An 18,056-nucleotide genomic window follows, 5' to 3' on the forward strand; every position below is an offset into this window, starting at 1 on the left:
GCTAAAAAGAAACAATAATAAACATATTTCTGGATTTATCTTTGTAAATATTAAAACTACATCAACATTGGTTGCATGCTACTGAATCCGTATAGGACCAGCTACACATCAGCAGTAGTTGTATGTTTTAAAACTTTTTTGTTTTGGACAACAATTAATGTGAGGTCCTTAGGTGGACACTGAAGAAACAAATACCAAAGAAAGCAATGTTAAGAATTGCTTTTTAAAATGTAGGTTCCTCCTTGTCTTTATCTCATAAAGACAACTGAATTGATAGAAGTTAATTTACAATGGGAAAATTGCGTGTTTGTCTGCAATCATTCATTTATTTTACTGTCATTTGCATATGAAAACATTACCTTGGCTTCACATTTAACCTAATTTAACCTCTGAGACTCTGACAGTTACGACGTGTTGAGTCAAGGATGTGGCATTTGACATTACTCCATTATTGCTTGTAAATATCCGGAGTTACAGTATTTGAATAGAGGTAAGAGAACAAAAAGCGCCTGGAGAGAAACGGGAGTGGGAGTGGCTCTGATTGTCATGTTTAAAATCTCCACATCACACACACACAGACACACACACTGATTTATTTGAAAGCGAGGTTTGTTTGTAACAAAATGTGTGTGTGTGTGTGTGTGCGAGAGAAAGAGTCTTCAACCCAAACTGCTGTTTTTGTATTGTATCGTGTGTGTTTTGTGTGATTAACCCCATCTTGTCCACATGCTCTTTTGTTTGCCTACAACACTTTGGCATACCTGTGTTTCCAGTTCCAGCATGTCACACCGGTACTGTCAGTGCCATGTTGTAATGCTCCCATACACCTGTGCGGGAACAACAAAACATTCACCAGTCAATTTTGTTGTCTTTATCAAAGCTGATGTATAAAGCTGCTGTCGCTGTGAGATCAGGAGGGCTTACTGCTTCTTATTCTCTACTGGGCCAAATATGTAAAGTATATCTAAGAACAAGGAGGAGAAAAAAACTCATCTAAAAACAATATGGTGAGATTGCAAGCGACTCAGAAGCAAACGGCAGCAAGAAGCAAACGGCAGCAAAACAAATGAGTGCAGGACGCCACTGGTCAGCGTTCGCATGCCACACGATGTGTTTGAGTGAAATGCTGAGCTATTTTGATTGAAACATTCACTGCCAGAATCTGCAGGCTTCACTGCTGGTCCAGGAATGTTGGTATCAAGTACGCAGGCCTGACAGACAGCTGCACTGCAGTGGCGTTTTTAACATGCCAGACCAGGACCATGCACGCTGAACGCTCGCAAGACCATTATGAGACACACCACTAAGAATGTCAATAAAGCCGATAACACGAGGTGAGGTTGCTTCAGCGTGGGGACGGGATGAAAACCCATCAGTTGGATGGATAAGCCCGTGTGGAGCAAACGTAGTGCTTTGAATTTGGTTCAAATCAAAAACCTAAACCAGTCGGTCTCTCATCGGACTGCAAACACCTGCTAAGGCTGAAAATCCTTGACAAACCTTTATTATCTATTATCTATCTATTTCTGTCACTATCAAAGACATGATAAAACCATTTGTATGCTACTGAATCACCATCCTGTCAGCTACACATTAGTGATCGTTGCATGTTTCTGCCCTGGAAAGCAATAGAGAGAGCAATAGATGGTAGTCCTCCAGATAAAGATCCTTATCTGGAGCAATAACAAATTGCATCTATTGACAGTCTGTTATAGGGTAAATATGCCTGCTTTATTTTTCATTTATTCTCCTTATTTTAGATTAGTGGAATACTTGGAAAGGAATCTGAAAAAAGCAAAATCGAGATAGATAAGATTTTTCAAAGCAGACGGTATATCAAAGGCATATTATGAGACAGATATGCCTCAGATATCTCAAAGATCATTGACATGCATATGAGTGAAATTAAAAAGACTGAACCTAAATTTAATTATTGACCACAGGCAGGTCTTGTTTATCATTGGTAATTTATTTGACACGTACTTTACATCAGCACATTTTGTAGGTTCCACATTTCGCACTTTCGTGACCAGAGGTTTGCTCAAAGGTATAAAACTAAACGCCTCTCACACAGGAGACCGCAGTCTGGGTGACCACGAGTCCTTCATCGTTCAGTCATATAGTGACAAATCTGACACTTTAAAAAGTCGTTACTCCTGTAACATCTCACCAAGCTTATCTACCCTTCTTCTTCCACCTCTCCCTCCTCGTCTAAATCAATAATAATATCGATGATCATTGGGGTGCCTCCTGATCGCTCTCCTTGCCTGCGCTCAGCCCCGCCCTACAGACGCGCTGATATCACACAGTTGCGTAATTTGACAAGCCAGCGCAAAATAGGCAGAATGAGCGCTTGACTTGACAGCTGCCCCGCGCTCGTCTCATTCGCTTCCCTCGTAGAAAAAAACAAAAACAAACAGATCACCTATGACCTTCCGGTTTTGATTCGCTCTCCGCAGATACCAGCTCTCGATCTTTTTGATTCCAGCCTCTCTTGATTTTGCATGGCCGCTGCTGTGAGGAATAATGTTTGGGTCGCTCCGGGGCAGGACGCGCCGCTCCTCCTCCGGAAAGCCGCGCCGCCGCTCGCAGCGCCCGGGCAGAGAGGTGAGGATCGCGGGCAAGTGGCGTGCGACGCGAGGGATGCGATCCAGACAACTTCGCCCGCTCACGATTACACTGTGGTAGGTTCTGCACGCATGTTGTTTTAACGTGATGGCTCTATGCCTCGGCGTCACGCTCACGCTGATTGTAATGATCTGATATCGATACCTGATCAGTGCACGGGAGGGGGCTGCGATCACCACAAAGGATGGAGGCCTGTAATGTTTCTCACTCTGTTAACTGTCTGGGAGTTGATGCCGACTTCACTCACGCTTCTTTGTTGGAGTGAATCGATTTGTTAGGAGTCGTAGCAGAGGCAGTAAACAATAAAGCAGGGATCAATAACAAGAAACAACACATTCAACCACAGCGGGCCATAAGTCTGATTTGTTGGTTCTACACTCTGTACGTTTGCATGCAAGCTGGGGCTTCAGATCTACACTCATGCAACACTATAATCAGGTTGCAATGGGAATCAATTGACACCAGACAGACCTGTAGATCGTGTCACTGTAAGTAATTTCACTCAGGCATCTCAGGCATTTTAGTAAGTCAGTGATCTCTTCCTGCTTTTCCTCAGCTGGCGTGCTTCCATCCCCTGGTATGTCATTTTATTTACCATTTGTGCTAAGACCACTGGATCTAAAGAGCTCATCAAAACAAATAAATAATAAACAAGAGTTGTACAATGTCGGCACCATTTTGTCCATGTACTATATATTTGGCAAAACAAATGTATTTTTATTCATTAATTCCATCCATCGTAGTAGTGACCATGTTAACATACATTTACATTTGTTCAAATATCATAAACCAGCCACAACTTCATAGTTGTGGCTGGTTTATGATATTGTTGTAAATAAAAGGCTACCAAATCTTTTTTCCATGAATTCAGTCTCTTTCTCAGGTAACCTGCTTCCTCATGTAGACTTGCCTGTCTGAGTCACAGGTGATTCAATGAGCCAGTATCTTTACACTGATTCATCCCTACAAAGACAAAACTCGAATTGGCTGAGTCAGATTCATTCAAGTCACCTTGTCACGCCATGTTTTGGTGAGCACAAGCAAAACCTTTTCACTAATGTGGGTCATATGAACACTCATACTCAGGTGAGCACCAAACAGATGAAGCCTGGTTCACCGTGTTGCAGATCAGAACACACCTTTCTCTTCTGGGCCAAATTACGTCCGGACCAGTCAAAGGAAGTGCCCATAGAATGGCGTCTCCTCGGAATATGGGCCGACGGCATCTGGAAGAGACACAGACAAATATGAAACGTTAAAGTACGCAGTGTCCTCTGGAAGAATTGTACGACGTGAGACAACAAAGACAAATTCCCGTATTATGACGTCTGTATAGAAGATTGCACAGTTGCTGCATCATTGTCAGCTGTCAACAAAACATATGACACAAGCAGCTAAGACCCGAGCCAGTTTAGTCTACTACACACAAAAGGACAAAACTTCAGTGTGAAATCCATCTTAATGAACTCAGCTTAGCCCTGACTCAGCACAATTCAGCCTGCGTGTAGGCCAATGAGCGCATGGTAGCCTGACTAAACTAAATAAATATTTATTGCTGTGGAAGAATGTGGCGTAAATGTCGTTTTGTGTAAACACCAAAAGAAGCCGAAAACAAGCAGGCTCGTCTGGTTAGCTAGAAAGCCCCCGTGCTGTTACGGCCGCAGAACCTGTTTGCTTGCCAGGCTGCAGTAGCTCAGGCTCAGCCGGTGCTGGGGAACAGGCCGGGGGTACGAAACGTTGCACCCTTTCCCTAAACTTGTGAGGAACATGCAAAGTGCTGTGGAGCAACTGGATGTTCTAAATTCAGCCACGTGTTTCCATACAGCAGAGAGGGAGGAGCGCTTCTGATGCGTGTCTGCCTGTGAAGCCCGAGAGGGAGGCGGAGGAGCGAGGGAGGGAGGGGGTTCTTTGATGTGCAGGGGTCCGGGGCGGCCATTTGCTTCCTCAGATGTTGTCTTGTTGTTATGTGGAGTTCATAATGCTGCGCGGTGTTTCTGTCTGAGGCAGTTTGGGCTGATGCCTGAGGCCTTCTGGCTTTGACAATGTCCTCAAATTTACACCAATGTCCTCAAGTTTACCATTGGGGAATCCCCTGTCCAGCTCATGTAATATCAAGTGTCAAATGAGGTTATCTGATAATTGTGCAGTTTCAATAACCCCGATGAGGGCCAAAGGCAATGACAATAGAGTCAATATTTTGTTTATGATGCTGAATAATCATGACTAACCTGAGATTTATGCCCTCTCTTCCTTTTTCAGTGTAAATCAGAGATGGACGGCTACTTGTCTCACGAGATGGTAAATCCCAAAATGCTGTGCAGGGACAGCGCTCTGATGCTTGAGCCGCAATTTAGCGAAGACTTTGCCTCCCCGTACAGCGTAAACATGGGCTTGCTTCTCCCGGATGTCACCTACCTGCACCCGGGTCTCTACAGGCCCATAAGACCCATCAAGACAGAACACCCCCACTCCCTGATGCACCACACCTGTAAGGGCAACGGAGTGCCGCTGACCCTCCCAGAGTACACCGGTGTTTTCAGTCCAGCAGACACCACCAGCGGCAACTTTTTCATCAAACAGGAAGTTCCGTCTGTAGACTTCCAGGATGTTCCGCTGTTTCAGCTTCTCAATACCGATTTGGAGCAGCTCGTTCACGCAACGCATGTGAACTCGGACTTGTGCAACGGAATCCCCATGGCCCCGTTAAGTCTTCCTGTTGGGAATGTCCACGTAGGCCCCGTGCAGAACTCTGCCAAGCCCCTAAGCAGCCCGCAAAACCAATGCTTTCCGTTTGCTCGCCGCTCAAGTCACCAGCAGAGGCCCTCCTATTTGCCACCATCTCCGCCAAACTCCGAGCCCTCCAGTCCCGACAGGGGAAAAGACCTCCTTCACAATCTGCCCCCACCTCCCTCCTATGAAGCCTCCATCGCCTCCAAGTTAACATTTCAAACCCATGATCTCGATCCAGGGCAGAATTCAAATCTAACACCGATCCAAAACCCAAATCTGACTTCAGATCGCAATTCCCCTGCCGGAGTAGTGCAGAGCTCACGACCTGGGCCGGTGCAGACCTCAAACGTGACACCGGTGAAGACCGCGGTGGACGTGGGCCCCCTGTCCCCGGTGCTGGCTCAGTCAGATTCACTCAGGTATAACCGCAGAAATAATCCCGACCTGGACAGACGGCGAATTCACCACTGCGATGTCCCAGGTGAGATTTCTGCTCTGCAGAAAAACTGAAACGTTCCTGTTTTAATACATTTCAAGCTGTGCGTGCGATGTCACTGAGTTCACTTGTTTTTATCTTTAGGCTGCAAGAAGGTTTACACCAAGTCTTCCCATTTAAAAGCTCATCTGCGGACTCATACAGGTAGAATTCTCCCTATTTGCAAATGTTAATAAATGATAAAATGCTGCTCTTATTTTGGAGTGAGCGACAGGACCGAGCGTGATTTATGACTCACAGCTGAGGCACGTGTGAGAAACATCCAGCATGTGTTCATCACAAACACTTAAGTGTCATTTGATACAGCGAGTTCCTTACTTACTTACTTATTATTAAATGTGAGAGCATTTTGAAGTCCCCAGATATGTTTCACTGTAGCTTTGTCTTGTGTGCTCTGTCGTGCTGCAGGAGAGAAGCCCTACCGCTGCTCGTGGGAGGGGTGCGAGTGGCGCTTCGCCCGCTCCGACGAGCTCACTCGCCATTTCAGGAAACACACGGGAGCCAAGCCCTTCCAGTGCTGCGTGTGTAACCGCTGCTTTTCCCGCTCCGACCACCTGGCCCTGCACATGAAACGGCACCAGAGCTAAACGCCTCCTCCTCCCGTCTAATCAAGTAATGCTTTTATACCAACATGACAAAGAAAACGGACAGAAACATAATAATCAAATAGAGAACTGGATTTGTACTTCCACCAGTTGGGACATTGGAATCAGTGCTGGCCCACATGAAGCTGTAGTGTTTCTTTTGTTGTAAAAAGAGTTAATATAATGTTTCATCCCTATTCTGGGTGGAAATAACAAAAATTTACAAGCCAAGTGTAAAGCAAATAAGGCGTATTTTCATTAGATGGTAGTTTACCTTGACAGATGAATCACTTAACATATGAATAATGTTGCAGCAGCAGAACAATAATGAATTAATATGTGCATATAGTTGATTAGTTTGACATTTTGGAGACATTTTTGTACTTTTACTTTTTATCAAATGTGGCGTTTAGGTGCCACTGTGGAAAAAACAAATCTTGGCTTTGCTTTGGTTTTGGTTTCTATGCCGTCTTGAAATACAACTGTAGGAAGAATTCAGGAAGAAAATAGAACTCTTTAGAACTCAAATGGGAAAATTGTAAAACATGTGTTGCCTTAGCTGGGGAGTTTTGTTTTAGATGACAAATAAAATGCAAATACAGTAGCAGTCATATCTCTTGTGACTTAAATTTAGATGATGGTTGAGTCAGAAAAAGGTCATAAGAGAAGGAGTAGATACACTATTGTTAACAAAGGACATGGGACTCGTGTTAGCCAGTAGGTACAGATAGATGTGTGTGAAGGTGTTTTGTTCTCTCTCACTAACATCCATGTTGGGGAGAGAACCCTAGAAACACACACATACACACACATTCTTTCAATATACTCAATAAAATGCAACACACCACTAAACCTCTCTATGACACAACAGAAACAGATTCATATGAGCTCATTGCATTCATAAAAGTGTATCTAACGCACTGTTTAACTCTGTGTGTGTGTGTGTGTGTGTGTGTGTGTGTGTAATATATGAACTCATAATACAGCAGCTTTAGTTGACGTTGGGCAGGAACACGTAGTGGATTGAGTCTGACAGGGTCATGTGATACTTTCCATCAACATGCATTTTCATTCACGTCAAAACTTTGATTCTAATCTGATTAAGGCAATAATCAAACATAAAGGGAAAAACTATAATTAGATTGAAATCAGCATTAATCATGTTAGAGTTACTCCCAGTGACAGAGCTTGATTATGCGACTAAGCGTTTTGATTTTGCGCCTTTTTCTCTTCCTGAAAATAGATTCGGTATAAAAACAAACAAACAAAGTAGGTAATAAACACAACTCACCATAACTCAGTGTGGTCGTGTGTTGGTGTATTGGCCTTCGGGACTTCTGTTCTTGTTAACGTTTTCTCTCGGCTTGGTCTCCATTTTTGACGGTTCATTGGCTCATTTGATAGCTTTGCGTGTGGTTCACCTGTAGCCACAACCCCGTATTTTAAGTAGAACTCGTGGTATTTTCTTTTAAATGTAACTTTATTTTTGTTATCTTCTGCTGTTTCGTCATTAGGCTGGTTCCCCTTTCAAACAATCTCTCCAGAGACGTTTGTTTTTGTCTCATTTTAGCTAGCTTGGGGGCTTCGTGGCCTAATTGTTCGGCCGTCACAGCTGTGACAGGTATGTGTCACGAGGGACACACGGATGTAACTGAGAGAGAATCCGGTTGTATTTCAAAATAAAACACCATACAGACTCCGGTAGTCAATACAATGGAAATAAAACAAGATAATAAAATAAAAGTTATTTATTCTTTCTGTGCGACCCGGTACCAAATGATCCACGGTATCGGTCCGTGGCCTGGTGGTTCGAGACCACCAAATATGAAACAATAGATGTTTTTTTTGTTTTTTCCCCCCAAGTTTTCATTCAATTTATGCTGATTTCAATCTGATTAGATGTTTGGACTCACAGTCTTAACTGGAGATGTATTGAAGTTTTAATTCCTGGTTTTTTACGTACTGATGACGAATTTACTCAAAGCAAATGGTAATGGAAGAAAGGAAAGAGAATGTACATGAGATATTACTGTCTGTATCATCTGTGTCAATATTCACGTTTACTTTCAATGTATTATAGCTAATCTATGTCTTTATGTAACACTGACACGACCAGTACGAAAAGTTCTGGTTAACGGCTTAAATGCCTCAGATATCACTGTTTTGTTATCTTCAGGTTGTTGTTTTTTTAAAATCTGCTCATCACAGGAGTGGATCATCCTCACTTCATAGATTCATAAGCGGTTTTAAAGTGTTTCTTGTTTCTCATGCAAACATATGTGTGTATGTGTGTGAGTGTGTGTGTGTATGTAAACTCCTGTTCAGCATCTGTGTATTCAAATGCAATTTGAATTGAAAGTGCCTTTTGATATTCTTTTCACCAATGAAAAAGCTGGATCAACCTTGTTTTATCAGGTAATACAAACGCCCCAACTTTGGCTTTAAGATTTACAAAAAAAACAGTCAGTTTCGATTTCTAGTCACCTAATTTTCTTTAAAAGTTTAATAATTTCCTATATATATAATCTATGATTTTATAATTTGTTAAAATGTATATATTTATATATACATATATATTTTGTATCTACAAGGTTCAGATCCATTGATTGTATTTGAGTCTACAAACACTTCAAACTTTTAAATTGCAGAGACTGTTTATTTTTATTATTATTATTATTATTGTTTTTTTAGTCAGAAAAAGGATGAAACTATAACACTATTCTACACTGTCATCATCCACTATAGCCAAGCCTGTCACTGGAGGATGTGCCAGTGCATTATTGCAATAAGGGTATACACAATAATTTCACATGTTTAACACGTGTTACTGTAAGTGTTAAGTATTATGTGTCATTGCTTCATAATAGAAGATGTAGTCATAATAAAGCCACGTAGCAATACAGTAGACATGTCGGACTGTTGTTTTTACTATTTCTTTTCTTTCAAATATGTAAAATAGAAAATATAATCTGCACTGTTTTGCTGGAATACTGTAGAAGAAGAAGAACATTTTGGAGAACGAGTTGGAGCATTAAATGCCCACAAATCTTTTTGAACTGCATCTTTCGCAGACTTTATACATGTCTTGCAGTTGTGGTTCTCCTGATATTTTGTTACAGTAGAAATCATCAGCTACATATTTTTTTATCCCTTTAGATTCTATATTTAAAATGGCTGCGTTGGCATCTACATGGATTAGGGTCGGATTGTGTTTTCACCCGTGTTCGTTTATTTGGCAGCTTTGCTTGTTTGATTGTTTTGTTGGTAAGCAGGATTACTCAAGGAAGCCTGAGGCATGAGCCCAATAAGATGCTGCTCCAGATCCAGATTGAGGAGGAGCCGCGCCAGAAATGTATATTTGCTAGCATATTGAGATTGTATGTTTTTCTTTTTTTTTTCAATTTCATGATTCATCATCAGCATCAGCAGTTCTGTGCAGCTCTTGATGATGATCAGGATGTGATGGACAACAAACAGAGCAGAAACATGCCGCTAATGTGTAGCTGAGATGATGCTGATTCAGCCGGTGGGCAATTAAAACAAGACAAATTTAGACTGTTTGTCCAGGAGAGGAGAGGAGAGGAGAGGAGAGGAGAGGAGAGGCGAGGAGAGGCGAGGAGAGGAGAGGAGAGGAGAAGAGAGGAGAGGAGAGGAGAGAAGAGAATCTCCTGTGGAATGTTTGTGAAAGCTGACAGCAGTAGTTTTGCAGTGTTGCAGTTTCAGGCCCCGATATTAAAAACGGATCCACAAACACTTTTCATTTTTCATCACCTTCTCTCAGCATTACCTCATCCCTGTTTTTGTTGGAACCCTTTCTGGAATCCTACACAATCTGGCTTCAGTGTATGAAAACGGCTCCATGTGCAGTTGTTCCTGTTGACATTTCTCGACTTTTCAATCTTAACAAAACCAGATTTCAATTATTATTTGTAGCTTTGGAGAAGTGCCAGCATGCGATGAGTCACAGGGGAGGAACTGACAACATGGTGCCAAGACTCGCTGTACAAATGAGCGAAGGTGTTTGAGCACGTCCAACATAATGTGGGTGCACTCGGTGTAACACAGCAAAAGACCGCACTATCGCCTGAACGTGAGTGATAAATCATACGCGATACACAGGGCAGCTAAACGCACCGCGGAGGGGGAATTGAACCCCTGTTATTGTAATCATCTGAATCCTCCACCAGTTGACAGAAATGTTCATGCAGATCCAATTACTGTTGGATTACAGTGCAGAATACACAGGGCGTTTCCTTGAGAGTGCAACTCACTCCACCAAATAATCTCCGGCTGCCATTAACGCATACCTGCTCTTCAAACAACATCTCTCCACTATCTGAACAATCATGTGATTGTGTATTCATCCGAGTCTTTTCTTTTTCAGGATTACTTTTCATAATATTTGTCTTTCATTTGTCAAATGGACTTGACAGGACGACAAAAGATCCCTTGTGAAAAAAAATATGAAACTTGTAAAAAGCCAATCAGGTGTCAGAGAGAATTTGATTATTTGGTTGCGAAAGTAGAACATACTACATACAACTGGAAGCACCTTTCAAGAATTAACCATTCATTTCCTGATTGCTGGTGGAAATAATTTATGATTTGTGTTTGTGTTCCTTTTTTAGAGAGAGCGCGAGAGAGAGACAGAGAGACTGCGAGATAGCAAGATAGCAAGATAGATAGATAGATAGATAGATAGATAGATAGATAGATAGATAGATAGATAGATAGATAGATAGATAGATAGATAGATAGATAGATAGATAGATAGATAGATAGATAGATAGAGCCTGTATTCACACTATGTACTTTGTTGACAGACTTGGGGTGAATGTGAATTTCAGAACAGCACAAATATCCCATGAAGTTGTTGTTGCCTGTTTTTTACAGTGCAACATAAAAGTTAAACCACATAAACGACTTTAAGTGTTAAGCTCAGACATTTTCCTCATATTGAAATCACTGGTATAAGCCTGTGGCCGATGTCGAGGCGTTTTCTTCTCCCTGTGGTAATCAAACGCACTGTGAAGGTTGTGTGTAACCTATATGTAGCAATCATGTGAAACACTTTCCTAATACTGCGATCAGATTTCTGAATGCCACCAAACGCCAGAGCAGCTCACATGTCAGGTGACACCAGAACCACATTCCAGCCACATCACTCACACAACATGTTACATACAAAATGCAACTTTATTAACCTTCATGCCTCCATTCATATTAATATACATGTATATGTTTGAACTTATTTTAAATTTCACAGCTCCATCCATATGAAAAATACAGAGAAAAAGGCAAAAAACACTGACTGGATACTTAAACAACTCTTCGGAGAAAAGAAAAGGACGCCTTGAAAAATATCAGGATTAAAAATTTCTTTTGCAGTTGTGGAATTCCGTGAGCAGAATCTCCCTTTTGAAGCGACGCTGAGCAATATCACAATCTTTACGGTAAGAATGAAAAGATCGGAATATATTTACACTACACTCACTTTACATAAATACAGGAACGACGATTACTGTACGTAATATCAGCAAACTTGAAACATAGGCATTGGCTTCAGTATTTAAAGATTTTCAAAAGCAGGAAATTAAAGCAGATGTTACACAGAAAGTAAAGACACACAGAGAGAGAGAGAGAGAGAGAGAGAGAGAGAGAGAGAGAGAGAGAGGGATAGAGAGAGAGAGAGAGAGAGAGAGAGAGAGAGGACTGATAGAGAGTAACATCTGTATTCATTCACAAAGGCGTCAGTCTACAGCTGGAATCCTGCCACAGTATATTCAGCGTAAGATTCCTCATTATCTCCTGTTTCCAAAGCTGAAACATCAAGAGGACTTAGTAACTCAGTTTGTTCCCGATAGAGGGAGTGAATTATTGCAAGCTAAATCACAATATCTCGCTGTAGGAGCTCCAGGAGGCCGGATTGTTTTAGTTCCGCCTGTCATCCAAGCTGCTTCTTCGGTCCTAAGTTGTGTATCGTGTGAGAGTCGCTCACACTTGCGGGTCACGCGACTGCTGGGGTCACATGGTGAAGGTTAGAGAGTCATTAGGGTTGTTGAAGCAGCAGGTTGCTTCTTAAAGGATCACATTGGAGAGCAACTCACACCTCGACACACTCAGCATATTGGTGCATTGAGTGGGCATGGCTGATTGATGGCTAAACATGGAAAGTTACAAATTTGTGGAATGCATCCTAACCAATTCTGACCCTGGGAAAGGGGGTTTCTCTTCTCCTTCACTGTCTGAAGGTCTCCCCAATGAACAGATCATCAAAGACTCCCACTTGACCCGATGAGTCACCTGGCCCAAGGTATAAACGACTCTCAGGGGATAAATGACTTATAAGTGGAGAAGCTACTTGGATGAATGGCGACATGAATCCTTTTACCTCTAGCTATTCCTGTGAGATACCCACATGACCTGGATGACTGAAAACCTTGCAGTCAAAACAATAATGTAATGGCGTAAAGCCGGTGAACACACGATGGGAGAATGCTGCGTTGGAAACGATGGCGTAAGGCTCAGTGCGAAAAACAAAGCGGAACATTAGAGGTCAGACTTGCATAATGTTGTCTGTGCTTTTTCAAAATTCACCCTTTTTCTGTCTGAAATTTATTAATTGGAGCACACATGTTGAAATTGATATTACACGTTTGTGATATGAGGCACTATTCATTATTATTGCATAACTTTGACCCTGGTTGCCGTTACAAAATTATGCTTTGAAGTGAGTTAAAGAGATGCTGAAGGGAAATACAATACACCCTGTCCTGTCGACACACTCGTAGCCATCTTCAAGTCTAATTGAGTTCTTCAAAAGAATTGTTGGATTAAGGCATGCAAAGTCATATACTGAATATAAGAGTACATGTTGATATGTGCTTAATCAATAGAATTTCTTGTCCAGGTGTGGCAAAGTAGCAAGACAGGGAATCGAGTACCTTATAAATAACTTGTTTGATTATAGCAAAACACTGGTTCAGCCTTGGAAAAATCATGATTCAAACATGAACTTAGTTAACCACAAACCCAAAAGAAGCAAACTGTTATTATTTATAACACCACAAATGATAATTTACAGGATGAAAACTATTAGCCCCATTTCACTGTATATCAAATTAGATAAATTACAGTCTCTGAAAAAGACTTTACATGTATAAATGTATTTTCCTGCATCTACTAATCAAAAGCCCTATTTTTCCAATGTATATACAGGCTGTAGAACTTTGTAATAATCTTCACTATCACATATATTACAACATTTCAAAAGATTCCTTTTTACAGAAAAAAAGAGTTATATGCAAGGATGAAGTGCCCCTCAATCATAAAATGTTCTTATACACTATATGGATGATAAAATAAGATGAGGATTATTTGTTTATAAATTGACATCTGAAATAAAATAATTTGAAAATCATACTAACAAACAAACAAGGTGCTGATATGCTTTTTGCCAAAATGATAATACAACTGGGCATAATGACATGTGCACAAATAATATACATAAATATGACAACATACATTATCAAAGGGGGAGTCGCATACGTTGGGTGCATGTGTGGAAATCGTTTCCTCGATTTGGCTGCTTACTGAAAGTGAGGATGTCAGATATAAGTGTGCAAGTGTGTGTGTTTGAGTACTTGTGTGTGTGTGTGTGTGTGTGTGTGAGAGAGATAGAAAGCATATGGTTTTCAAGGTGCTATTATCAGAAAGGTTACCATTTTCACTTACTGGCCTCAGTCCAAAAGCTGCACTTAGCAGCACTATCATATAATACTGGCTGCCCTGCTGTTCTCATTTTATGTCTGCAGCTTTTACACGGCAAAGAAATACGTTAAATATATGCGTTACCATGACTATAAAATGGAACTTTTTCATTTAAACTTTCAAATGAATATTTAGTGATGTTCTCCATGGGATAATGTATTCCTGTCTAGTACTAACTGTACTGAAATCATCCAATCTGCTTGGAAATGTAACCTGTGTCTGATCTGTGTGTGTGTGTGTGTGTGTGTGTGTGTGTGTGTGTGTGTGTGTCTGTGTCTGTGTCTGTGACTCCTCTGTGTTTCAGCATCTGTTAGTAACCAAATCTCAGACAAACCTGAATATACTATTAGCAAATCTGTTGGAATAGGTTGGATTTCTGGATGAATTCCTCATCAAACGTGGCCTGATGTCCACCAAAGTCACAATAACAGACAATCACAAGCTGCTTGAAGTAATGGTAAAGGTGTCAGGTGATCAACTCATTGAAATGGGCTTGGACGTGTTCGTCACATAAGTTTCCTGCCCTTTAAAAAGGTCATTAAATCCAAATTGCATCAAATTGCTCAACTGAAGCTGGATGATGTAACATAACAACAACAATCAAAAGAATTAGAGCGACAGGTATGTATTGCCAAGCAGTGGTCTCTCGGTCAAAAAGTCAGATCAACATTGAGTGGAGGTCACTGCTGCTAAAGGAGGCGCTCTAGCCTGTAAATGATTCATCTGTTATTGTGACTTTGGTGAAGATTTGACCACTTTTAATAATGAAAACAAGCAGTAATCCAACAAATCCCAACATATTTTGCCACTTTATGTCAGATCCGAGGTGAAAACAGTTCAAGTTCACCAGAAAATGAAACATTTGGGAGGAACTCGCCAACTGAGGCGCAGACAGACGGACATCAGATCAGATAGTTTTCCCGGAGCAACTGACCTCCTCACTAACAGAGTAACAGAGGGAATCCCCACGCGGACACGACGAGAAGCTTCTACCACGATGGCCGAGCCTTCTCAGCTGACATCAGCAAACAGAATAAAAGGTCGGAGGTCGGCCCTTCCTTCTTATTATTGTTGTTCGGGACGTATTGCTCTTTAGAAATCACACTTTCCCTGGAACACGGCAGCTGGCAGAAATCGAGCTGGACAATAAAGCGGATTGGGTGAAAGAGAACCAAAGCGTGAGTCTGTAAGGTGCCTCTGTTTTTCTTCTTCTTCATCTTCACATACTGGAAATCTCCACTGATTGTTTCAACGTTCACTGTACATGAGGGGGTTGTTTTTTTTTCGGAGTCAAACATAAGCAAAGCAGGCATCAAAAAGCAAGATACAACAAACAAAAAGGTGTCATACTGAAATCATATTTACCCTTTAAGATTGCACTTTACTGATTGCTAATCACAGCACAAAATCCACCAAAGAGTTTTTTTTTTCTGTTTTGTTTAAGAAAAATGCTTTCAAGTGGCTCAACATAAAGAATCGCACTGGTGACATCTGTGGTTCGTCCGGCTCTGCGAGTGGACGGTGAATGATGTGTTTCTTTGCTGGTGTGGTGATGTGATATGTGTCCAGGTTTCTGTCGTTTGAGACAAAAAAGTGAAAGTGATGCTCTATTCTGGTTGTAGCTATTGATGATCGATTGATGATTGAATCACTTGTTGTTTTGCTGGGTTGTGGGATGGGTGAAAGTCTCCAGCCCTCTGTGTCTCTGGGTATTGGACGCCTCGGACTCAACAGAAGGCGTCCAGCAGAATACCATCCATGATTAGATGGCGCCCTCTGCTGGTTAAAACTCAGAATATAGCACAACAACACTGCCTGGAGTTCCGACCAGGCCCCAGTCCTCTCCTGTCCCCAGTTATCTCCTGTCCCCAGTCCTCTCCTGTCATCCGGTCCAGGCCTACATGTTGCCTGGTTCAATAGGACAAGCACAGCAAATCCCTTCCAAACACTGGGGTCTTTCACATTATAAATGCCTGGCGAGCAGCCATTTGAACAAAAAAGAAAATAAAGACACCAAAAAGAGACATTTACGATTGCATTTTTTTGTCCAAATGAAGAGTGCGAGTTCATGTTAAAAATCTAAATGATTTTTTTTACAGCACACACAGTGCTGTGAAACACACAGTTCCCTATTATACTCCAAACGACAAAACAAAAGATCCTGCCGTCTTTTCCTTCCAACCCGCAGAGGATCCAGAAGTGACCCTGTTTTGTGCTCCGACAAGCTCTGTGCACCTCTCCATCTTCTCTCCTTCTGACGGATGAATGTGTGTGTGTGTGTGTGTGTGTGTGTGTGTGTGTGTGTGTGTGTGTGTGTGTGTGTGCGTGTGCGTGTGTGTGTGTGCACGTGTGTGTATACATGTGTGTGTGTGTATGCGTGTGTGTGTGTGTGTGTGTTTGTGAGTGTGTGTCCAGGCCAGCTGAATAACATTCACAGGGAGATCCCGCTCCCCTGGCTGCCTGTGTATGTGTGTCTGTTCCTTCTCTGTTTGACCATTCGTCCTCTCTCTCTCTCTCTCTCTCTCTCTCCCCTGCTGCTTCACACCAGCATGTGTCTCCGCCGGTGCAGGGCCAAGTGGTCAGACCTGGAGAAGCTGCGGTCACAGTCTGCACACTTGAAGGGTTTGACACCCGTGTGTTTCCTGTAATGCCTCGTCAGCTCGTCGGAGCGGGCAAACTTCCACGTGCAGCCGTCCCAGGTGCATTTGTATGGCTTTTCCCCTGGAGAGGAAGACAAAATACACAGCTTAACAGCTTGTCGAGGCTATTTCATCACTCTCACTGGCTTCACACTTACCTTCACACTCAAGAGTCACCTTGGGATTTAAACCCTAATTCAGACTTAATTGTTCTATTTGTCATTCGAAACAGCTTATTTTGCCATTCAAACTGGTGTAATGTATTTAAAGAATAAGAAAAATATGGAAAAGTCTCAAAATGGTAAGAGGCATTTTTTTAATTACTAGATTTGGATTGGCAACCAGATCTAAGGCCTCATCCTTCTGCCAAGTCTAGTCAAAATCAGCTCAGGATTATTTCAGGAATCCTTTGAACAAACTAACAAACAGACGGACGCAGGAAAAACATAACCTCCTTGGTGGAGGTATTAAGTATTACTTTTTTGCCCTGTGTCCCTGAATACACACATCATACATGATTTCAGTTTACTGTTTAACACACATTTAAGTCTTATTGTCATCTTGTTGCTATCTATCATGTACTTTGTAAATAAAATGTAGTATGACATCACCCCTTAATGATGGCACCATATCTGCATCAAATACAAGTCTGCTGTAACCTATAACCCACTGCTAAAGGTTTACAATTACAGTTACAAAGGTCAAGACTGCGACTAACTGATACCATTTGGGTGGAGGAAGACAGGAAGTCAGGTACCAGAATTGAACATTCATACTGCATTTTCAGATGAAAGTATTGAGGCAGCGGAAGCAGCAGTGTGTGTGTGTGTGTGTGTGTGTGTGTGAGTGTGGCTCCTGTGGAGACAACATTCACACTCAATTAATTAGAGATGCTCGTTCAACAAGGCTTGCGGTTTGGTTTCTTCTTTGCTGCCCCAGCTTCTCTCTGGAATCGGTCCTCTGCTCTCACAGCTCCACGTCCCGTCTGTGCCAGAGCCGTTTGCTCAAAATCAATAACTATCGTATGCCGAAGAAAACAAGCCGTTTATGATATCGCCACAATGCCCATCTAGGTCACGGTGACTTAATCCTGAAAAGATGTTTGTGGGATCTCTTATGACGCAGCAAGATCAAGATCAAGATTCTATATGATTGTCATGATACAATGTGCAGTGAAATCTGTGTTCTACGCTGAAATATCACAGACAA

The 18,056-nt window shown here is 41.8% G+C and overlaps 2 protein-coding genes across 3 annotated transcripts in view; one reads left to right on the plus strand and one right to left on the minus strand.

Annotated features, from left to right (window-relative positions):
• The first annotated feature begins 2,339 nt into the window (after window positions 1-2,339).
• Window positions 2,340-9,340, plus strand: klf5b (Kruppel like factor 5b). The gene is made up of 4 exons (XM_076165737.1): window positions 2,340-2,684; window positions 4,888-5,839; window positions 5,939-5,998; window positions 6,263-9,340. The coding sequence occupies exons 1-4, from the start codon at window positions 2,505-2,507 to the stop codon at window positions 6,439-6,441; spliced, it is 1,371 nt and encodes a 456-aa protein (XP_076021852.1). The 5' UTR covers window positions 2,340-2,504; the 3' UTR covers window positions 6,442-9,340.
• Window positions 9,341-11,615: 2,275 nt separating this feature from the next.
• klf12b (Kruppel like factor 12b) overlaps window positions 11,616-18,056 on the minus strand; it is a 37,791-nt gene continuing 31,350 nt past the window's right edge. For both annotated transcript variants that reach the window (XM_076165650.1, XM_076165651.1), the window contains exon 6: window positions 11,616-16,929. In XM_076165650.1, the coding sequence (XP_076021765.1) occupies window positions 16,748-16,929 (182 nt within the window). In that variant the 3' untranslated portion in view covers window positions 11,616-16,747. The remainder of the gene's footprint in view (window positions 16,930-18,056) is intronic.

Source organism: Genypterus blacodes, unplaced genomic scaffold, assembly GCF_046128005.1.
Source record: "Genypterus blacodes isolate CSIRO-AG114 ecotype Tasmania unplaced genomic scaffold, CSIRO-AGI_Gbla_v1 ptg000148l_1, whole genome shotgun sequence".
NCBI lineage: Eukaryota > Metazoa > Chordata > Actinopteri > Ophidiiformes > Ophidiidae > Genypterus > Genypterus blacodes.

Bases quoted from the DNA above. Each gene is read 5' to 3' on its own strand.
- klf5b (XM_076165737.1), top strand. From the start codon at position 2,505: ATGGCCGCTGCTGTGAGGAATAATGTTTGGGTCGCTCCGGGGCAGGAC. The intron at 2,685-4,887 runs GTAGGTTCTGCA...TTCCTTTTTCAG, and splicing joins CCGCTCACGATTACACTGTG to TGTAAATCAGAGATGGACGG. The intron at 5,999-6,262 runs GTAGAATTCTCC...GTCGTGCTGCAG, and splicing joins TCATCTGCGGACTCATACAG to GAGAGAAGCCCTACCGCTGC.